This window comes from Centroberyx gerrardi, chromosome 7 (assembly GCF_048128805.1).
Source record: "Centroberyx gerrardi isolate f3 chromosome 7, fCenGer3.hap1.cur.20231027, whole genome shotgun sequence".
NCBI classification, from domain to species: domain Eukaryota; kingdom Metazoa; phylum Chordata; class Actinopteri; order Beryciformes; family Berycidae; genus Centroberyx; species Centroberyx gerrardi.
In genome coordinates, this window is record NC_136003.1 from 10,257,133 (window position 1) to 10,280,196 (window position 23,064).

General features: G+C 42.7%; 2 protein-coding genes across 2 annotated transcripts; both read left to right on the plus strand.

The window, feature by feature from the left end:
• Positions 1–61: 61 nt before the first annotated feature.
• On the plus strand, positions 62–12,669 carry LOC139913869 (aconitate hydratase, mitochondrial-like). The gene is made up of 18 exons (XM_071902026.2): positions 62–104; positions 2,123–2,265; positions 3,014–3,272; positions 4,292–4,384; positions 4,767–4,925; positions 5,077–5,227; positions 5,410–5,514; positions 5,660–5,751; positions 6,328–6,433; positions 6,884–7,041; positions 7,363–7,436; positions 7,595–7,706; positions 7,901–8,083; positions 8,579–8,674; positions 9,022–9,213; positions 9,686–9,818; positions 10,418–10,539; positions 12,519–12,669. The coding sequence occupies exons 1-18, from the start codon at positions 69–71 to the stop codon at positions 12,648–12,650; spliced, it is 2,346 nt and encodes a 781-aa protein (XP_071758127.1). The 5' UTR covers positions 62–68; the 3' UTR covers positions 12,651–12,669.
• A 4,457-nt stretch (positions 12,670–17,126) lies between these two features.
• Positions 17,127–20,917, plus strand: polr3h (polymerase (RNA) III (DNA directed) polypeptide H). The gene is made up of 7 exons (XM_071902011.2): positions 17,127–17,288; positions 17,477–17,600; positions 17,722–17,818; positions 18,452–18,538; positions 19,059–19,122; positions 19,297–19,531; positions 20,316–20,917. Exons 2-7 carry the CDS (start codon positions 17,490–17,492, stop codon positions 20,364–20,366), a joined length of 645 nt encoding a protein of 214 aa, XP_071758112.1. The 5' UTR covers positions 17,127–17,288; positions 17,477–17,489; the 3' UTR covers positions 20,367–20,917.
• The last annotated feature ends 2,147 nt before the right edge of the window (positions 20,918–23,064 follow it).

The following is a 23,064-nucleotide window of genomic DNA, read 5'->3' on the forward strand; positions in this document are numbered from 1 at the left end:
TAACGGGCTTTTATAATAACAGCGCTGACGTCACATCACAGCAACACTCATCTTTGTCAGTGAACAAAATGGCGTCTTACTGTTTGACAGTCACTAGGCTGCGGGTAAGAAAACGTTATTTTACATAAATAGAGATTTTCAGCCGTCTTGGTATCGAATACATGTGTTAATTTAGAAAGGTTTCTTGCTGTGTTACAGTCTCCATCGCTTAAGACTTAGCGATAGTCGATAAATGTAGAGAAGAGTCTCCACCGCGCCGCTTTCAGTCAGGTCACAGTGTCCCCGTTTGACTCTTGATAGCAATGTGTTGTAACGGTTATAACACGTCCGACTTGACAACACTGTGCATTAACTCTCGGCTTTACTGATAACAACGTTGATTTCGGTCCACATTCAGCTAAATAGTGGCCGTAAGCGGCCCGGAGTGTCCAGATGTTAGCAAGGTGATCGCAAGGTTATTGAATTTCTGAGTGCGCACTTCCACTGTCTCGTCTCCTGTCTCCAAACAGACGACTGGGGTTGATGACAAGGCGCATTATGGGCTTACTGTGGTGGAGAGTGAATCATATAAGATGGTGTCTACCTAGCTTGGATAGCGCAGTGCTTTCGGTGAGCATTTGCTCATGTAGCCACAGTATGCTGCTGATTAAAAGTAACGTTAGGCCGTGACACCTGCACGACTCCTGCACCTTTCAGCATCAGTTGGCTTTAGCGGGGATAACGTTACGGTTTTGATAATTTGACGATAGTTTGCTTATTTTGCTCATTATATACTTCAACTAAGCACATAGCATCAGGTGTATACGTCATCTCCATGACGATGAAATATCCTTATCATGGTGATTGACAAGCATTTATTTTTGTTGTCTGTTGTGTGATTTCTTGCAGCTTTTAAGCACACTTTTGTTGGTGCTACACAGATGTAGTCTAGGCTAACTTGTGCTAATTTAATGCTGGGTTTATTGTCGTCGTTGTTGTTTGCAACATTCCTTATCCTGCTGCTGGTTTATTCAGACTGTTTAGCCTACTCATAATACTTGGCAGGTAATAACGTGTTCATCTGGTTTACTTGGCCTAGTATAATGTGTACGCTCTGTTTGAAGTGATGTATAACGCCGTCATACTGCCTATGGTTTTATGATAATCATTTGATCTGTATCACATGGAGATCGCAAAAACCTTTACTGTAGCCTTTATTGAAACTACCTGATTGTTTATTGATGTCTCTATCATTACGGTTATCTTGTGTATCATGAGGGCATCTTCTAAAGTCCAACTATTCAGGAGTAAGATGATAATGTTGCCTAAATGGTTTGACCTCTGTTAACAAAACTTCTGTAATTATGGTGAAGCTGTGTGGTTTACAGCGTAGGAGACTGTTTTATCCACTCACTGCATCAGCCTGGCAAATAACAATCCCATGGATCAGCCTAACCCCTGAAATATGACTCAGATGAACTTTCACCCAGTTTACTCTGAGAGCAGAGTGATTTTCCGTTGAATATCAAGACTAAAGGGTAGATATTAGGCAACTGACCATAGCTGGCTAGAAGGTAACATTTCCCACCTATAGCACATAGGATCACTCAGTGGCAGGTTCAAATCCGGTCACATAGAGACTTACTGTGCTGATAAAGGCAAAAGGCACTAACTACTCAGTGTGAAATTGAGAAAAGACGGCTTTATATATGTTTTATTGCCCAGTCAAATGACTTGTAAGAAGGTCTTTGAAAATGTGTTGGTTTGGTGACTAAGTATGAGGTTCTCTTTTTCCTCATATCAAAAATGACTAAATTCCTTATGACCAAAATTTAAGTTACATCCTTTTTCCTTGGTAGGACAGCATTGTTTCCTGACTCATTTTCACTGGTGCTACTTCCAGTGTCCAGTGCAAGACAGGCTGAAGGATTGTTAGGCCATCTAACTGTCTTCACTTGCCTTGGCTCCTGGTCATGCGGTCCCCTTCTTGCATAATTTAATTGTCTTCTTCCTCTACCCAGTCTTTATAACTCAAAGTTGAATGTGTTGTAAAACCTGATAAGTGTTGTCCCTAAACTGTACCATAAAACTGTGTTTACGGCGTCACTACACTCTGAATTGTCTTCTCTCCCCCCTGGTGTAGCTCGCCCTTGGAACCGGGGCAAGGCGCTTTCATGTCTCGGCGGTGTTCAGCGCCAAGGCGAAGGTGGCCATGAGCCGCTTTGAGCCCGGCTCCAGCGTCAACTATGAGAAGATGCACGAGAACATCAGCATCGTGCGCAAGAGGTCAGCAGCAGCCTTTTTACAGACTCATGAATGCACACGACCTTATACACAAGGTCCTTACTGTTTACAAGCAGGCCTACGAGGTATGGCTGGTGTTTATTACAGCGGGATAGTAAATCTTTTGACATTTACAGTGTTGACTCCTCAGAGCCAGCAGGACCCCCCCACCAGGCTAACTTTAGATGACCAGGCATTTCCCCTCTCACTGACCCGACCACTGGTTGTCATCCAGGAATAGGAAAAGCATTTTGTCTGGCTGTAGCTGGCTTGTTTAGCTCTTAGAGGCATTGAAGTGATATTTGACTTGGATGAAACATCTTTAACAGTTCTGAATATGAATTCATCAACAGTCGGCCCCCAAGCATTTGCCATCCTGACAAGCCATTGGCCTCTGGTGTTCAGGCCTTTTACTCTCCATGCAAATTACTCTCCAGAAGTACAAAACATAGAATATATTAACTGGGATACATACGCAAAAAAAATTGTTTGGATTTGGATAGATAGAAGTTTGACTTTTTGGGCTGAATTTTTAAAATGGAAGCATGTGAGTAGAATCTCTATGGATACCTGTGGCAAAAACCATGAAAGATTATTTCAAGAAATGATTTAACCTTTGCTTTCATCAGTTTCATTTTCTTTCATCAGTATGTGTTTATAGCCCAAGGGAAACCCTGTTATATCGAACCCTACAAATTCTCAGTCTCCAACACAACTCTTACCTCATCGTGTCCACACTCCGCCCCACCAGGCTCAATAGGGCGCTCACTCTGTCTGAGAAGATTGTGTACGGTCACCTGGACGACCCAGCGGGCCAAGAGATCGACCGCGGCCGCACCTACCTGCGCCTGCGTCCGGACCGCGTGGCCATGCAGGACGCCACGGCTCAGATGGCTATGCTTCAGTTCATCAGCAGCGGTCTGCCCAAGGTGGCTGTGCCCTCCACCATCCACTGTGATCACCTGATCGAGGCCCAGATCGGAGGGGCCCAGGACCTGCAGAGGGCTAAGGTGAGGAGGAGGGGGGGGGTGAAGGGAATCAGAACTGGTACATTCACTCCAAATGAGCCAGTCGCTGAAGAAAGAGTTTCTGGTCTTACTATTTCTCACCCGGTGAGAAATAGTCTGTTATCTCTGCCTTTGCAATTTAACAGTTACATTTCCAAGATAATTCACATAGTGATTCAAGTATTGCTTTTTTTTCGGTCAGTGTTGCAGCCTATTATTATTATTATTATTATTATTATTATTATTATTATTGTTATTGTTAATATTATTATTAATATTATGAACTTTCGATAGAATGCATTCTATTGTAATAAATTATTTAAATTTATGAAAAAGTGGTTATTTTGATCTTCATTTTTTGCAAGGGGCAAGGCAAATTCTGACCTACTGGCCTAACCGGGCAAGTGGAAACATTTTTTAATGATAAACCCAGACTAAAGGTCTTATATATTTGCAGTGTCCAATTGGCTAGGCATAGGTGATTTTCACTGGTCGATTCTCACATCTATCAATACTGTTGTATATTGTATGCCATTATTATCATACTGATTCTATAATGAGTTTTGATGGAGCTCTGGTGGTAGATTGAAAGGATAAAAGGCGTGTGTAATGCTTTTTTGGTATTCATACTACTATACATACTACTGATGCTGTTTAGTCCACTCCCCTTTTGTTATTTTTTTATGTATTCACACAATTGTAAAGTAAAGAGGGAACCAGCAGGAAGAGGCAGACAGGTGTGGTGGGATTCGATCCTCGGCCAGTGGGGATTCATGTTCAGAGCCACAGTTGAAACTACTAGATTGATTCAAAATTTGAGGACCATTTGTCCAAGTTGGCTGCTCAGCCATGTGCCAGTCATTCAGCTTGGTGAATGGAGGTCAAGCTGAGTGACAGGGATTATTAGGAATTAAGGGCTACAACCAAATGTATTCTTTGGGCGTTACATAAAGGATACTCCTGACTGAAAATATCTTGTCCTCAACGGAAGCCCTAACTCCTCCCTATTTACTCTTACTCAGGAAGTGAACCAGGAAGTTTACAACTTCCTCGCAAGCGCCGGAGCCAAATATGGAGTGGGCTTCTGGAAACCAGGCTCAGGGATCATCCACCAGGTACGGTGCTGTGATTTAAAATGATGCTATGAGAAAAGGTTTTGTAACAGGCAGGAATTTGATATTTTGGACTGTACTTGTCTCTGGATTTAGACTATCAAAAAGGTTACAGCTCAGGCACACTGCCTGTTTAACAAAAGGCTAAGATGACAAAATAATCACATGGACATTCCTTTATAAATTCTGGTCAGTGAATTTGTGCCAACACACACACTTTACATAGAATCACTATGCAATCCTAAACTCTTTTTGTGCTCGAGATACATTCCAGTCCTGGGTCAATGGTTCATAATTACGCCTCTTGAAACACTCCAGTTTGTTCAATGGTGCAAGAAAAGTTTATTCCCAAAAAAGCATGTCCCTTTTCCCTTTTCTTTAACAGATTATCCTGGAGAACTATGCGTATCCAGGAGTGATGCTCATCGGTACAGACTCCCACACACCCAATGGCGGCGGCCTGGGTTCCATCTGTATCGGAGTGGGAGGAGCTGACGCCGTTGACGTCATGGCTGGGATCCCTTGGGAGCTGAAGTGTCCCAATGTGAATTCTTTGCATTTTTTGATATCTTATGATTTTATTTTATTTAGATGTCATTAAGTTTTACATTTCCTCCCTCTTTTTACCATTGATTTCTATCACAAATGTCTCTTTCTATTGTTTGTTTTTTTAACCCTTTCTGCTCTCTCTGCAGGTGATTGGAGTGAAGCTGACCGGCAGCTTGTCTGGCTGGACGTCTCCCAAGGACGTCATCCTGAAGGTGGCTGGCATCCTGACTGTGAAGGGAGGCACCGGGGCCATCGTGGAGTACCATGGTCCTGGAGTCGACTCCATCTCCTGCACTGGTGAGGATGAAACGCATCACAAGTAAAAGATACCCTACGGGTTTTGATATGGAACCGATAGTGTAAATGGAAGAATATGGAGAGCTTCAAGCCCCATTTTTTTCCTAGATTAGGGAAAAAGTGGACTTTGGTGCAATTTAGTTTGCTCTTAGACTTAAATGTCACTTTCCTTCACCTTCCAGGTATGGCCACTATCTGCAACATGGGAGCTGAGATCGGAGCCACCACCTCTGTGTTCCCTTACAATCACCGCATGAGGACCTACATGGAGAAAACTGGCCGTGCAGGTCAGTACTGGACAACCAGACACCCTGAAACCCTCTATATTGAGCCTCAGATTGCACACCAGAATTAGTCTCCGTAATGTTGAGTAGTCATTCATTCTACCTTGCCTCCATCTTATTTTCTCCTTTCTCCTTCACTCCCTGTCAGAGATTGCCTCCCTGGCTGACCAGTTCAAGGATGACTTGGTCCCAGATAAGGGCTGTGAATACGACCAGGTCATTGAGATTAACCTGAGCGAGGTGAGTAGACACTCAGGCTTAGTTTCCTGACATTAATAATATAACCTGAAACATTATCTTATTTTCATTTCCCGCCACCGTCATGGTGGCGTTGTGTCCGTGTGGAGACACATTCTTGTGAATACAGTAACTCAAGAACATGATAGAAACTTCATGTTTACACCACAAATACCCCCAATAGAGTAGATGATCTGATTAGATTTTGGAGCACCTTCCTGCATACATTTGCATATTAATGAGGAAAAACAGATTTTCTTGAAACTTCAATAACTCCTTAATGCTTTAAGATACAGAGTTCATATTAATACCACCCATGTGTTATGTGAAGACAAGCATGTTGACATAGAAATATTTGCTAATTAATACATTACTTAATTAGTGTCCTCATCAGCATAACTGGTTATTTTTAATATATCATGGTGATTATGGCAGGACATGAGGCTGCTTAAGTGCCTCTTGTTGTTCCTCTGGTAAATGTTTTTATTCACAAAACAATATTTGCAGTATGCTCACCCAAGTCCCGCATTGTGATTGTCCCTCATTGCTAAATGCCTTGTTTCCCACCTCCTCTCACAGCTGAAGCCCCACATCAACGGGCCTTTCACCCCTGACTTGGCCCACCCTGTGTCTGAGATCGGGGCTATCGCTAAGAAGAGCGACTGGCCTCTGGAAGTTAAAGTTGGTCAGTATCTGTGACAGTCTTATTAAATTACCAGTGTATCTGTAATGCTTTGTCCTGTGAAATTTGATATGTTCTTCGTTTCTACAAGCTATGTTATTGACCAGATACGATCAGTTTACATTACAATTCTATCATCTAGCCGGTGGTCTTCCAAAGCGACTTAATCCCAGAATGTATATGGAATAGAATATAATTCCAGTCTGTCAATATGAGTAGAATATAATTACAATATTCAAGATGTATAATCTGACTCTTGCTGGTCTTTTGGTGACTTCTCCAAGACTATTTTCCTCCCTTTTCATATATAAGCTGTGTTATTAAAAATAAATGAGTAGTTCTCTATCTGCCACTGTAACTGTACTCTCCGTCATTTCAGTTTCCTCTTTGATGTCCGTTCTCTCCTTACAAGCATGCAACCTGACTCTTGCTGGTATGTTGTGACCTCGGCAGGTCTGATTGGCAGTTGCACCAACTCGAGCTACGAGGACATGGGCAGAGCAGCCTCTCTGGCCAAGCAGGCTCTGGATAAGGGCCTGAAGTGCAAGGCCCAGTTCACCGTCACCCCTGGGTCCGAACAGATCCGCGCCACTATCGAGAGGGACGGATATGTGAGTCAGAATCTCAATAATGTGAACTGACACTCGAGTATGACCTGTGACCTGTAGTACTGGATAGTTTATCCTAGTCTATTGTCTTTCAGCGGTTTCACCATAAAACGTTATGCTTTTTGACTAAGTTCTTAAACTGGCTCTAAAATTCATGTATTGTAACCTCCTGGAAGATATGTTGTGGCACCTTTATACTTTATTTCTGTATCGAAGAAGGCTGAAACCAAAGTCATGGTCGTCTTTGTTGTATATCTCTCTACATTGTGTGATTTTGAAAGATCCTGGAAATGATTTCTTGGAATTTGCTTTGTCCCTCTTCAGGCTAAGGTCCTGAGTGATGTTGGAGGAGTGGTCCTCGCCAATGCTTGTGGACCCTGCATCGGACAGTGGGACAGGTACGCACCTCGTTCTTAAAGGTCATTTTTTACTCGCTTAGAACAGTCTGCACAGAGAGCATAAGGGCTGAGCAAAGCCTGATGATGAAGCGGAAAATTCCTCTGAGCGATGTACATTAAACGGCATTAAACCGGCTCCGTGTTTTGACCTTCTTCAGGAAGGATGTGAAAAAAGGAGAGAAGAATACAATCGTCACATCCTTCAACAGGAACTTCACTGCCAGGAACGATGCTAACCCGGCTACCCATGCTTTCGTCACCTCCCCTGAGGTAAGGAGTATGGCAGTAAACTACACTGTGAATGAAACCTTTCAGTCCCAGCTGGAGCAGAACTGGATGGCATTGCTTTTTGTTAACCCCCCCAGGCTTTGATGCTTCCCTTTGGTTGCTCGTAATGTTGCCGATCTAGGAATTTAAACGTATTCTGCTGTTGCTGTTGGCTGAATGCCTGTGATGTAATGTAGATCGTCACCGCCATGGCCATCGCCGGGACCCTCGACTTCAACCCTGAGACCGATTACCTGACCGCTCCCAACGGAGAGAAGTTCAAGCTGGAACCCCCGACCGGCGATGAGCTCCCCTCCAGGGACTTCGACCCCGGCCAGGACACCTACCAGCACCCGCCGGCCGAGAGCAGCGGTGTCAAGGTGATCTCACGTTGAAGATATTTACTTTTTACAGTCCAGAAAGCAGGCCAAGAAAACGGCAGCAAGTACACAAGAAAACAATCGCAGACATTTATTTCCATTTTGGAAAACACTTTGTAATGACACTGACAAATGTTCTAGTGTGCTTTCTGGATACCACATTAATTCACTGCTCTTTGGTTATCAGGATTAGAATAGAATTTCAAAAGAAGGATCCCAGAGCCCTCGACTTGCAGATGAAACAGACATTTATTGAGGCAAACATCCCCTGTCATAGCCAAGTAAGAGTATGCAGCTGTATATGAAAGGGTGCGCAAGTGTAAACTGACAGCCTGATGAAAGCTTGTTTAGGCTGCAACGAACAGAGTCGTTTGGTTCAATAAAATTCTCTTTGATCTGGAAGTTGACTGCCTCGTTATCCTCTGAAATACACTTTGTGATGAACCTGTTTGGTTTGAAACGCTCCATGTCTGATCCTGATTTGCCGCTGCTCAGGTGGATGTGAGCCCCTCCAGCAACCGTCTGCAGCTGCTGGAGCCCTTCGACAAGTGGCACGGGAAAGACCTGGAGGACTTGAGGATCCTCATCAAGGTGAGGAAAGGAGGGATGGGAGGGAATGAAGTTGTGGAAGTATTCCCAATTCAAGAGTAGCCTGGATAATAATGTCTTTTGCATTTATTGCTTTGGTTAAAGGGGGAATGGGAATAGTTGGTATACCAGGTGGAGGATTGATAAACTAATGGAGCAGGTCTTTCTGTGTACAGGTTTTTGGATGTTTTTGTTTGTGCTGTATTTCAAAAGCCTTTGTACAAAAGTGACTGGAATACCATTGAACAATAAGGTACTAATGGTTGATTGCCTTTGTTTTATTTCTTTTATTGTTTTCTTCCTCTCTCCTTCTCCTGCTGCTCCTTCTTCCTCTTCCTCCGCTGCTGTAGGTGAAGGGCAAGTGCACCACCGACCACATCAGCGCCGCCGGGCCCTGGCTGAAGTTCCGTGGTCACCTTGACAACATCTCCAACAACCTGCTGATCGGCGCAGTCAACATGGAGAACGACGCCATCAACAAGATCAAGAACCAGCTGACAGGAGAGTACGGCGGTGTGCCTGACGTGGCCCGCCACTACAAGGTGAGGCTGACTGGGCAGGGCGTCTGTTTATTTTGAAATATTTTGGTGACAAATTGAGAGATTCTATGTAAAAATACACCTGTCTTGTCAGCGTAAATCACAAAGTGGGCCTGCAACAGCTTTTAGTTAAGACCGCGATATTAAGCAGTTTTATTTAACAACATTTCATTTAGAATACCTGCCATAGTTGAAGATGTTGATATAACACAATGCAATATACTAATTATGCTCCCCAAATCATCGTTACTAATATTTAACTAATATGATTTATAATTGTGATCAAAATATGTAACAAAATGATTGGGATTATCATTCTAGCCATAATCCTGCAGCCCTACTTGGATTCCAACCTATGTCGTTACAAATTTTCCCAATACAGTTCAGCCACATCAGCACACCGTGATGGTTTGGTCTCCTCTGTCTCCTCTGTCTGGCCCTCTCTGATCTTTGTCTCATGGTGTCCTCTCCCCAGGCTAACGGAGTGAACTGGGTGGTGGTGGGAGACGAGAACTACGGCGAGGGATCCAGCAGAGAGCACGCCGCCCTGGAGCCCCGGCACCTGGGAGGGTGCGCCATCATCGTCAAGAGCTTCGCCAGGATCCACGGTAAGTTTCACAGCACTGAGGGGAAGAATACGCAACCCAAATCATGTCACTCGTACACTTCTGAACAGTTTGGAGACATTCTGGCTTCACTGGAGACATGCAGGGATTTTATTATGCTAACTCTCAAATAGTTCAAATCTAATTTGTTGTGTACAGTATGTACAGTGTGTGAGTATTTCCTTAACACCTGCAGACCTTATGAATAGATAAGTTTCGTACCCCCTGTTTAAAAATAAAAAAGAGATGTTGTTGATAGATACAGTTTGAAGCTTTCAACGTCAACTGGTCTTGAGGAAATTGATTTTCTGTGACATGGATTTTGTGGAGAGGGAACAGCAAATTCATCATGAGACCTGTTGCTAGTCAATAACATCCAGACACACAAACACTCGTGAACACAGAAGGTGTGCATTGTTCTCCATGACCTTGTGTTGCTATGTAATAGATCCGCTCCACTGAGGCAGAGAGCCCTTCTCTGTTTACAAAATGGAAGTACGATGTGAGCAAATATCTCTCTCTTTCTTCCTTATTCTCTCTCTTTCTCTCCCATCTCTTTTGTTTTCCCATCTCTCTGCATTCTTTTCTCCTCCTCATCACAGAGACTAACCTGAAGAAACAGGGCCTGCTGCCTCTGACTTTCGCCGACCCCCACGACTACGACAAAATCCGCCCCGACGACAAGATTTCCATCACAGGACTCAGTTCCTTTGCCCCCGGCAAGGTGAGCAACATTCACTGTTAATCGAGCATTAATCAAAAGTACAGTCTAACCTCACCTAGCATTATCCAAAAGCCAAACATAAGCCTGAATTCCATGTAGGCTTTCTCTTTGCTTTGAGACTATGAGTATGTTTACATGCACACTAATAATTTAATCTTAACCCAATTAAGGCAATTGATTAAGGCTATTGAAGCTGTCACATAAATCCCTTTATCTGATTGTCTTAATCAGAGTAAGGTCATAATCATAGTAAGCATAACCCAGTTAACACACCTAGATTTCTGCTCAGTCCTTCCATTTATTGGGGCATGTAAATGCCTTAATCAGATTTCTTTTTTTTTTGTCAAACTGTGCATGTTGGTCACCAGAGGCCTGTACTACGAAGCAGGATTTGGGGTTAGCGAGCTAGCTTTGGGTTTAACCCTGGCTTTTCGGTCTCACGAAGGTGCTTCACTTTTAACCGGGGTAGATCACCATGGTAACTTATGCTGGACGGCTAACCTGCTCCGGAGCAGGTTCAGTTCAGGGTATCGGATCAAAACGTATGAAAGGCCCGCCTTCTGACCAATCAGCTCTCTGGAAACAGGGAGTCACCATTCCTACAGGATCCCGATATGGACAAATATACAAATGAAAATCCCAATAAAAAACTGAAAACTGTTATTTTTGAATTAACAGACAGTAAGAAGTGCTGTTCGCAGGGCGACGTGTTTACAGACCAGTAGAATCACGTTGTTTTCCATGATAACTTATTATATCGGAGATATAGCAGGTAGGCTACTTAATTGACCATATTATTGATGGATTAAAGTTACTGTTGCATATATTAATTGCGCTGACTTTATTTAATTGGATTCCCAACAGTGTTTGGTTCAATGTAGGCTATTCATATTCCATTACCGCAGCCCTGAAGAACATGAGGCCGACTTTATGAATAAAAAATCTTTTTACAGCCTCAATGTGTCCACAAACTATTTTATCAATGAAAAATATGCCCACTGTGTCCTAATGATGGGGCAGTTCCTCCAGTAATCCTCTCTAGCCTTGGAAGCAGAAACAACTTTTACTTTTCGTGGTTATGTTTTGTAATGCTGACAGTTATTCATTATAAGAATTTGTTCTTCTTGAGAGAAGAACCCAATGTTAGTAGCTATCCATTTCTTTCCGATACCCATGTTGAAAATGTCAGCAGGAAATATTAGGGCTTATATCATCCTATAATTAGGTCTATTGTTTATGGCTTTTATTGTTTGATTAGCCTATTTTATTATTTTCGCCTATTTTTAGGCTTCTTATTTTTATAGTTTTGCGCTTATATTCTATGTCCTTTTCCCCACTGAATCATATTACTTTTGCTGCACAACTATCCCCCCCCTATTCCCCACGGGGATCAGTAGTTTCATCTTATCTTATCCGAATTGTCTGATCTGGATCTGTCCATGTTGCAAGTGATTGGCTATTTGTTACAAACCCCGCCTCTTTCATGTGAACGCGCTCATAGCCGTTAGGTAAATCCTGGGTTGACAGAGCCAGTTGATAACCAGCTACGTGAGACCGGTTATCAGGATCGCCAATGTTAGGTTTAGTGAAGCCGGCTAACTCAAACATACCCTGACTTTGTTGAACTTGCTTCGTAGTATAGGCCCCGGATGCAGTTACCTGGATGTTGTATTATTATTATTGTTGTATTATTATTATACCATGCCACAGTGCAGTGGAGTGGTGAGCGGTAGACCGATTATTAAATTAATCTATGTAAACCGGGTTATTAGAGGAAATGCATTGCTTTGAACCATGTAAACGTTATAATCAAAATATTGCCTTAAGATGATTACTTCCCCTAATCAGAGTATTGGTGTGCATTTAAATGTCCAAAATGATTTCCACCCTGGTCTCACCTTTCCAAAGGTGGACCACCACAGTCCCAGTGGTGTTCAGTCCATAAATCAGCTCTGCTTGCCTCCTGTTTCCTCCTCCAGTCCCTGGCGGCGGTGATCAAGCACAGCGACGGCAGCAAAGACTCCATCACTCTGAACCACACCTTCAACGAGACGCAGATCGAGTGGTTCCAGGCCGGCTCCGCCCTCAACAGGATGAAGGAGCTCCAGTAATCGCCGGCGAAGAGGGAGGCGGGGCCTGAAAGGGGCCAATGAGGGGCCTCGGTGGGGGTTACGAAGGGGAGAGATGTGGGCCTGGATATGCCGAGGGGGGAGGGGCTTCGCAAAGAGGAAGGGATAATGGGGGAGTAGATGGTAGATGGTAGCGGCAGATTTCTTTGTGCTTCGGCTGGTGTAGGGACAGCTGAAGACATGCTTCGGAACAGAAAGGAGTGTATTTACGCAGCCCACGCACGCACACACACACATACCCACACACACTCGCAAGGTCGCTGTACAGATGAAAAGCGCACACACACACACACACGTACACGCGCGCACACAGACAAGATTACTGTGAAAGCACTCCCGGTCGGCAGGTAGAACCACACACACGTGCACATAAACGGGCACAAACGCACATAATCGCAGGCATCGCTGTGTGACGAGCTTAGCGGCGCGCGTCTCTTCTAGACAGTGTTGTTCATACTGGCAGCACTCCTTGGTGTAAATCGTATTTGTCAAGCTTATTTGTTGTTCATCGACCGTCGTATTCACTCCTTCATACACACGCGCACATACAGCATCCCATCCAGCACACGCTCCTGTCCTCTTTCTCTGTCTGTGTTTGTTGATTCCACTTGTTCCATCCAGACAGTTAAATAAGCTGGCAAACCTCAAATGAATGTATTCGTCCAGTAGGTGCAGACCTGTCCACGTTAGGTCAGGAAGTCTGATGGAATTATTGACTTGAAGTTAATTGGAAACAAGCAAGTCTCCACACTGTACCTGGACAGCCAGGCTGACATATTTACTGTACGTAGAATAAGGATTTTGTGGATTCCCCTTTGCCACGTAATGTGTTTTGAACCCAGAGAGCTCACCCGGCCTGCGGTTCAACATGCCACTCCCGTACGTTTCACCCGACACGCTAAAAACGGTACACTCCACTCCCTGCCGCTCTTCCCATGCTCTCCGTTTCTATCCCTCTCTCTTTTTTTGGGGGGCTGTTGCATGATGTAACATCTCGTTGTGTGAAAACCTCCTCTGTGCGCTTGTGTCTCTGTGGGCCGGGCAACAAACCAGAACACACACTGCTATTGTGTTAGCGCTAGTGTTGCCATATTTTCCCTCCATCCGTGTTTGTCCTTTGTGCGTCTGAGTGTGACGCATGATTGTTCCTGTCGGGTCAACATCGGTCTGCGTTCCCGTCTGTCTGTCCCTCTTCGCGCGTCCCGCCCTCCTCTTTGTGTTTTCGCCAGGTCCTCAGGCTGGCTCGCCCGGTCCAAACCTCAACCTGACGTGTTTCGGTGAAGTAGGCTGTTATGCGTTTGGTATCGCTAGACATTAAAGCTGCACTAGCCTGTCTTATTAGCTGAAATCACTAACTGGGGCTGCAACAGAGAAGAGCGTCCCATCCCTGTTAATTGAGACACTGTAGATTTGCCCTATTTGTCCAAATGAAATTCAGATGTTGTGTATGGACACTGGAAATCCAAACTGTCTCCTAAGCAGCAGCGAGTGAGCGCTCCGTCCAGAGAATGCTGGTCTCACCAACATTAAAGCATTAGATCTTGCCTCTGTCCCTTTGCTATCCTTTGGTGTAAAGCATCGCATGCCGGTCGTGGCAGAAGTGCAGCTTTAATGGGACTGAATGTGTTTGTCAGGTTGGGGTTTGGCCCTCTCTGTATCGTGGGAAGGCCTGCTGTCTTCTTACAGAAACGAACGCACAATCTAGTGTCCGGACGCCTGTACACTAGCACTTCATAGAGTTAGAGAAGTAGTTTGATGTGTGCTTTGCCATGCTTTCTTTATCCTCTGCAAACACGTCACTCCTTAGCATCCAACTGTACTGTGTGTGACATTACATAACTGACATACAACAGATCATATTCGTTATCGATAGATTTGAATTTGACCGTACAAAGTTAAAGATTCAAGCTCATTCTGGTATTAAGTTTGGTCATGATATATCTAGATTGTGCCACTTAAATGGTGTGGTTTCTGTGGATGGTCAATTAAGTCATTTCAGTGTTGTTTGGCCTCCGTGTTTTGATCACCTCCTCGTGCAGAAAGTCTATAAATCTATCTGTCCTGTCTGTTCTCCGTTACACTGTCGCAGAAGTAACAGCTGGTTCTTTGGATGAATTATTAGCCATAGTTCCTAAGGCAAATCTCCATGTATTTAAAAGTCACTAAGTTTTGAGCTGCGTGTAAATGATGTGATATATAGCTGCACTGTGTATAGGGGTGTGTACATATATAGTAAAACATATATATAAAGGTATAGAGAGAGCAGGAGAGATGCTGTACGCTGCCTGTCTAAATGCAGAGCCCTTTGCTCTGTGTGTGACCCCCTTGTAACATAATGTAACGATTTAACCTCCCATCTCCAAAAACCAAGTGTTTTCGTATTCCTCTGCCCTCCCCTTCCCTAATCGAATAGTTTCGCAAAACCACTTGACATGCTAGGCTACAAGAGTTGAAGCACAGATGTCGGATTGTAACCGTCAGTTGTACTCGATGTTTTGGGATTCTCGGTACTTGAGTGTACCAGTTGAAACGTTTTTATGCTGCTGCTGGGTCGACGTCTCAGCGCTTTGACAATGAAAAGGGAGTGTTGTTTTTATCAAGGTGACTCATGATGGCTTGGTTTAGCCCCATTTTCTTAATTTCTTTTGATTTTTGGTTGTAAGTGTTTTCAGAGACAGAGGTATATTTGTATCTGTTGGATACAAATGAGTCCATTTTAGTTCTTCATTATATATGTGGTGTGTAAGCACATAAACCCTATTGTTCAACACTTTCAGGATCATCACAAACACTGTTTTATCCTCTAGTCAAGCCCAGCACTTTGATGGTGCACTACTTCAAATACCCCTGATCTGTTTATTGCAGTAATTGCCAAAGATGCCTCATGAAAATACTCCATGAAATATAAAAATGAAACAGAATATAATTGCTCAAACACCTGGGTTGTTAGAAAATTATTATTCTCCATCTGTTTTGTTGGAAAACTGAATTTGTTGCTGTGCACCCATCATGTGACATTTCAAAATCTACCATGTGCATAAGTGAATATGAACAGGGTATTAGTTCCTGAAGCGGTGTCCATAGTGAGACATCTTAAAAAATACTCGCTAACTTCGACAACACATTCTCTTTCCTGTGTCTACATATTCATTCATAACAGGCACTTGTGGAGTGGTTTGCTTATACTGTGATGTGAGATAATACTTTGTCTTTCACTGGTTCGGGTCTTTGAGTTTCTGAAGCTCTACTGTAAAGTGACAAATGAAATGATGTTGTTCATAACGGCATTGTCCTCCAGCATGCCCAGTGTGTCATTTTGTACTCAGGTGTTGCTCTGTCTGGTCAGCCTCTCTCTCATGTGATTTAAATGAATTCTTCAATATGTGTTCCATTAACAGGAGTGATTTGTTCACATATAACACACATGAAAATGTAATGATCTAATATGAACAGCTGTTGTGATTTCCATGTTATTTCATAGTGATAAACCCCCCTTTCACCAATTCCATCTCTGTTGTTTTAACTTCAGTCTTGATTTTGTAAACATAGGTGATTTAAAATGCTTGCAGTTTTATAGCTTGCAAGGTTAAAATGAGATCTCAACATGTACGACATAAATGGTAAATTAATAAAGATTACATTTCTGAAGTGGATGTTTTTGTGTTTTTCTTAGTTATTTAATGATTTCAATGATTAGGTAATTTGCTTATCAGCCTCTTTATAGGGACTGTCTATCTACTGCCTATCCACTATTTAACATCCAGGTTAATAGCAGCTGAGGAAGTATTTGCTACAGTATTCTGCTGCCTTCAAGTGCTCCTCGTAAACTCCTACTTCCTGCTTCGCAAGTCATAAATACAACCTGTCGCATGTTGGAAGTACTCTGTAACAAAACTTGTTTCAGTGGCTGTTTTGTTTTAGAAATCAAGTGACATAGAGTTCCTTTGTGCAGAATGAAGAGGAGAAAATGCACGTCAGGAATATAATTGTTCTTGTTCATAAGTTGTTATATACACAACTTTTAACATCAGTTGTTGATACAGCCTCCATGTTGTCTGCCCCCGAAACATGACATCTTGGCAACTCTGGTATCAGTAAAATACAACCACACTGACAGCTGTATTTCCCTCTTTGTTGCGTCGTTCTTTGCGTTGCGTTAATTCCGGCAGCACCTGAAGGCAGCATATGATTAAAATCGATGGTGGAGAGATTGGGCTGCATCTTACATTTTAATAGTACACAAATCCTGACTTTGGATCTAGACGACATTAAAATAGGATTTAGGTAAATCTATTACCAGACCCATGAGAACATCCGATGAATTATTCATTGTAGTTCGAGTGCAAATTGAAGCATTCACCAAAGGAAACGACAACATGATTTAGGAATGAAAAGTGCACTGTGCCTTTAAATTTGCGACACGCCGTAAACGATAGTTTACTGTCGCAGTTAATCACATGTGGAGAAATGTCGATTTTGCTGGAGATTCTTTTAATTTATGTAGCTGGTTAGCTGGTGAACCATAGAATCGATGCTTTATTATAATTGACAGTAGTACGTTTTAAAGAAGAAAAACAGAAAATGCTGTCGTAAAGAAGAAATACCTAAAAGTAAGCACAGGTAAGCTAAAAGTCGTTTTGCCAGGCTGACAGCTCAGACTTGCAGCTTCAGTTAACTGTCTGTAAACTCATTTTGGGGTTGTTTAATAAGACCGGGTAACGTAATTAACAATTTAAAAGCAGTTTGTTTCCTGTTACTGTACAACAGCTGGTTAAAAAGTATCTCAGTCGTGTTGTTTGCCCTCACAGTTGAGCCTGAATCATGTTCGTGTTGGTGGAGATGGTCGACACGGTCAGGATTCCTCCATGGAACTTCCAGAGGCAGCTGAACGAGGCCATATCTGAAGAGCTCAACAAGAAACTGGCCAACAAGGTGTGTGTGTGTGTGTGTGTGTGTGTGTGTGTGTGTGTGTTCATCTCTCCTGCATGTGTGAGTTATGACATGCCATGGTGTTTGGCTTTAGCTAAACTGTGCCTTTGTCTCCTCCCTGAAGGTGGTGTTCAATGTCGGCCTCTGCATCTGCTTGTATGACATCACTAAGCTGGAGGATTCCTATATATTCCCAGGAGATGGAGCCTCACACACTAAAGGTATGAGGATGATGATGAGGAGGATAACTTGGATTAAGGTTTATATACAGTGACGCCTCAGAGTGTATATTTCTACCCCACCTTAAAAATGTCATTATTATGGGTGTCACATGGTCTAAATGTCCTTTCAGAGGCTTTTCCACCCTGCCAAGAGTAACATTCTGGGGGAAACACTGATATAGATACAGTCGGCTTTGCTGCACCTAGCGATTCAGTTGCAACACAAGTGTTTTGGAAAGCTGATTGTAATGTGGATTGCCTTATGTGAGACATAGAAAGCATGTATTTGGAGCACAGTGGCAACAGCTGAAATGCTTTTTCCCCATCTGGTAATAAAACACATTCATTTTTGTCCGTTCACAAGCTTATAAATGCTGCAGTAACACTGTAATATTGCCAGTACTAATATGGTTGCCAGAATATCATATGTGCCTACAGAATGATATGGGTCAGGCTTGGGGTTCAAAGCTGTGACCCCCTTTTTGCCACTGTGTTGTATACTCCACTTATAGGAGTTAAGGTTGATTATTGTGCTCTGTTTTGCAATCTCTGTGGTCCCCTCTTGACTCTCAATTACTCCACTTAACTCTTACCTACTGATTCACTTCGATCTTCTCTTGGTCTTTCTGTCAGTTCATTTCAGATACGTTGTTTTTCACCCTTTCCTCGATGAGATCCTGGTTGGTAAAATCAAGTACTGCAGTCAGGAGGGAGTTCACGGTGAGTAGTGTCTACGATTTAAGCAGGTTTCCATTAGTGATCTGGGTTAGTCATCTCTCCCATTTTTAATATAAATGTAATTTACACCTACATAAACTATTGAGCTGCATGCAGTACAGATGGGTTACTCTTCTCTCTTGTGTATTCATGATGCCTGTTTTGGACTGTAATGTTAGAATAAGATGTGGGCTTTCAGAGGCATTTTCTTGGAACTTGTGTGGATCTCCACCTCAGTTGTCCATTTGGCTTTTTCATCTGTGTTGGAATACTAGGGAGGCATTGGTGCATATAAGCCAAATTAAACTTCACCACACAGTCTGAATCGTGTATAAAAGTACTTAAAATACGTTTTGAACAGCCTTTACTTGGCCTGAAGGCTCACAGTGTCCCTCTAGTCCCCCCCTTCCTCTTCCCCTTGCACTAGATGTAACCTAGACTAGAGTGCTGTGGTAAACACTGACTACACATAAGAGATAAGATAAGATAATACTTTATTGATGGTGACCTTTCTGTTTCACAGTGACGATGGGCTTCTTTGACGACATCCTCATTCCACCAGAGTCACTGCAGCAGCCTGCCAAATTGTATCCTGAACCTCATTTTTAGTAAATACGTTCCTATCAATGGAGTTAATTGTAAGTGTTGTGATTGACTTGTTGTGTGAATCATAAACAAATTGAATTTCACCAAGCTAGAATTGAATATAATTGTCTAGCGTAACTACTGAGTGATGAAGCCTTCCTTAGCGGCTGCCCCAGCGATGAAGCGGAGCAGGTTTGGGTTTGGGAATACGAGACGGACGAGGGGGCCCACGACCTCTACATGGACCAGGGAGAGGAGATCCGTTTTCGGGTGACAGACGAAGTCTTCCTGGATACGTCGCCGACGGGCCCCTCTGCCGCAGCGCCAGAGACTCCGCCACAACCGGGACAGTCGACTGCTCCGCCGGCAGAGGACAGCGGGCAGAAGAAACAGGCACCGTACACTCTGATTGTAAGAACGCATTTCCATGATGAACACACATTTTAACATTGCCAAGGATGCTCTTTTCTCTGTTTTTAATCAAGCACATCACATAGTCTTTATAATACCAAGAATCTTCTTATAGATGACGCTTTGTGTTAAGATATACTTGCTGTCAAATGTATACATTAAAATACATTAAAGGGTAATTCCGGCCATGGTGAATGTTGAGCCTATTTTCCAGACTGCCCTCTTTCCCTTATGAAATTCCTGTTTTTTTTGTTTGGTTTTGTTTGTTTTTTTCTAGTAAGCTGTAGCAAGGTAGATTTCATAGATGTCCTAGGTCTTACCTATATTTTCTAAATTTTGAAACGGGTCTTGTGGGAAACAAGCGTTTCATTAACAGTAGGACTGACTGACCTGTGCATCTACATGTCAAATAATAAACCTTGCTTAGCACTTTATTCTAATCCATTTTATAAGAACTACTTTCAGGCTGAAAACCTCACTTCCTCAGCTGAGAGGCTTCAGATGTGGCAGGATGTGACCACAGAGGACGATTCGTGAGAAGTGCAGTCTAAGGGGGATTTTCGATATAACCAAAAAGTGTAGGCCTTCTCAGAAATTTGGTTTTGATATCTTTTGTAGCTGAATGAAAGTGAATAGCGTCTAGTAGGGAAATGAGTCACGTGATAACCACAGGAATCTTCAGAGGGAAGAGAGGACTTATCATTCACTGTTCGCTGGAATTATCCTTTAACCAAAAGTAGTACCGCATCCATCTGACTCCTTCCTCTTGTTTTTGTTGTTTCAGGGGACCATCTGTGAGCCCGGGCTGGGGCTCCTGTCCTGGTGGAACAGTTAGCAAAGGCTCACAAACCCTTACTGAAGTGAAAAACAAGGACTTTGACTTTGATAAACAGACTAACAAGAGAGGAGCGGATAGTCAGCTGCCAAGATCTGATGGTTAAGATGAAGAATCTTTGAGCTGATGGACATTATCCCTCTTTTTAAGCTGTTGTCCCACATGAAGATTATGTCGTCATGGACATAGAACCTTGTTGCCGTGGACACAGCACCCTTGACATAGGACCCTGTTGCCGTGGACGATGCCAGAGTGTTCCAGTGAGAGGAACCTGGAGTCCCAATACTGGAAAAGCACTGTCCGTCTTCAAAAGGGGCAGAAGTGACTGATGTAACCCCTATGTGAAGCTCTGTCACACTGAGACTCATTCTGGTGGTTGTATTGTAAATACAGTCACTACTGCTATCACTGCTAACACACCTGCCGACTGTGAACCCACTCACTAACCATCCTCACATATTTAGAACTGAATGAATGATTGATGAAGAACTTTCAGTTTCATCATTTCACATGAGAATTTGACCCCCCAAATCGTATGGGTTTCAAATGGGTTTGACACACATGGATCACTAGATTAGATGGCTTTTGGCTAAGCTAGGCAGTTGCCATGTATACAAATTCTGAAGCTTGGGGTGAAAGTTGAACATCATTTGTCTGGATGATAACCTTGGCGCCAAACTAACTTGAGAAAACTGGTGTGTACACCCCAAGTTTTAGTGAGTTTCATCAATAAGGCAAGAGAAATGAACATGGGCGACATTCTCCTTATTAAAATTTGACATTTCTGTCATATGGGTCCTCGTCAGACATGACAGCACCTGTTTAATGCACTTGGTCCATGCCATGGAAACATCGTATTGTGCAACAATAATAGATCGGTTTTCCATGGGAGTCACCTCTGTTAATCTCAGTGGATTTACTTTTCATTTAAAATGGTAAATCTGCTCTGGTTGTTTGAGCACAAATTCTGCCTCAGTTTGTTTAACAGCCTTGTAATATTTTGCATTTCTGTTTTGTCTAAGCAGTAAATCGTGTATCATCAGAGTGAGTGGTTGCTGTGATTTTTGAATTTACCATTTTGTGTGATTATAGGAAATGTATCCCAAAAGGGATTAGTGGCAGTCCGTTTAAATCCCGCAGTTTGAAGGACAGTGAAGGACTTGTTTATAAGGGATACAGATCTGCCCTCTGTACTGTAAATGTTAGTGGAACGCCATACAGTTTACAATACACAAGTGTTTCTTGTACAATCAAAAACCCTGTGTGCTGTTTCATGTGACAACTGCATGGCCAGTTTATGAATTTGTCTCAGTTGGCTTTGGTGAAACTGGGGCAGACAGTTGCATTTTGATCAGTGAAAAATGATGGGTTGCATGTGAATGCACCACACACAGACACACACACACACACACACACACACACACACACACACACACACACACCAAAGACAGTCTGCAGGCGCATGTGAACACACATAGTCCCTCTCTATTGATCTATTCTCTACTTTTATCTTTACAGTTCTCCATTTGTATTTAGGTAGATATTGCCTGCAGAAAGCTTATTGATTGAGAATATGTGACAAAATTATTTACCATATAAATAGCTAGTTCTACTGAAAAGACAGTAAAACTATATCAAACCAATACTTGTCATAATATATTGGAGATGAGAGAATATTTCCCTTTTATACCAAAACTATGCTACCTTATGTTTTAATAAACTCAGAAATATTTCTATGTGATGATTTTTGTTTTGTGTTGTGTGGAATACCATTAGGTTCAAAGTAGTGTCATTGTCATGTTTTTATATACATTTTTTAATAGCATCTTTAAGAGTTATACATAAGAGTTTGATTTTACATACTTATTCATGAAAACAAAATTAGTAGTTCCTGAAAATGGCTGCTGTACATCTAAATCTATATTTGAAAAAGACAGCCCATTCAACACAAGATGATACATCATTCAATATGGCTTTATTGGAGTCCAACCTAACCACATAACCCACTGTCTTTTTTCCTGACAATATTTCAAATAGAGCAATGCAAAACATGTTTGCATGCTAAAAACCATAAAACATAGAGATAAAAGAAGTCTGAATAAAAAAGGGAGAAAAAACACCACAGAGATCACACTGTGCCAGTAACAGATAACATCCTTGACACAGAATGAGAAGTCACACAGAACACACACACGCACACACACACACACACACACACACACACAGGCAGTCGCATCACGCCATAGGAATCTCCGCCAGCTGCGCAGACTCACCAGCCGCTCACATCAGGGTTTTCCGTCGGTCTACGCGGATTTACTCGACTTATTTATTTCATTACTCGTTATATAATACACACCGTCAAAAAACACACCGCTCATCCTCAAGCCGCTAACGCGCCCAATGCAGTAAGTAACATTTCTGTCAATATATAGATCCTAAAGTGCCTGCAGGGGGGAGTGTGACTGGCTATTGTTGTTGGATTGGGCAAATGTATTCCTCGCATGCTCGATAGATTGTTAATAACCGATTAATGAATGAATGACAGGTTTTTTTCTGAATCGGTGATACATCGAGGACCGATCGATGACACATTGCGACCATATTTGAGCGCCGATAGGCTTTGAACGGACCTCTCACCCCGTTGTTACCCAAGTTATTGTCTCCCCACCATCGCCTGCCACCTTCCCCACATTTTCTT

Bases quoted from the DNA above. Each gene is read 5' to 3' on its own strand.
- LOC139913869 (XM_071902026.2), top strand. From the start codon at position 69: ATGGCGTCTTACTGTTTGACAGTCACTAGGCTGCGG. The intron at 6,434-6,883 runs GTCAGTATCTGT...TGACCTCGGCAG, and splicing joins GCCTCTGGAAGTTAAAGTTG to GTCTGATTGGCAGTTGCACC. The intron at 10,540-12,518 runs GTGAGCAACATT...TTCCTCCTCCAG, and splicing joins GTTCCTTTGCCCCCGGCAAG to TCCCTGGCGGCGGTGATCAA.
- polr3h (XM_071902011.2), top strand. From the start codon at position 17,490: ATGTTCGTGTTGGTGGAGATGGTCGACACGGTCAGGATTCCTCCATGG. The intron at 18,539-19,058 runs GTGAGTAGTGTC...TCTGTTTCACAG, and splicing joins CAGTCAGGAGGGAGTTCACG to TGACGATGGGCTTCTTTGAC. The intron at 19,123-19,296 runs GTATCCTGAACC...CGGCTGCCCCAG, and splicing joins CTGCAGCAGCCTGCCAAATT to CGATGAAGCGGAGCAGGTTT.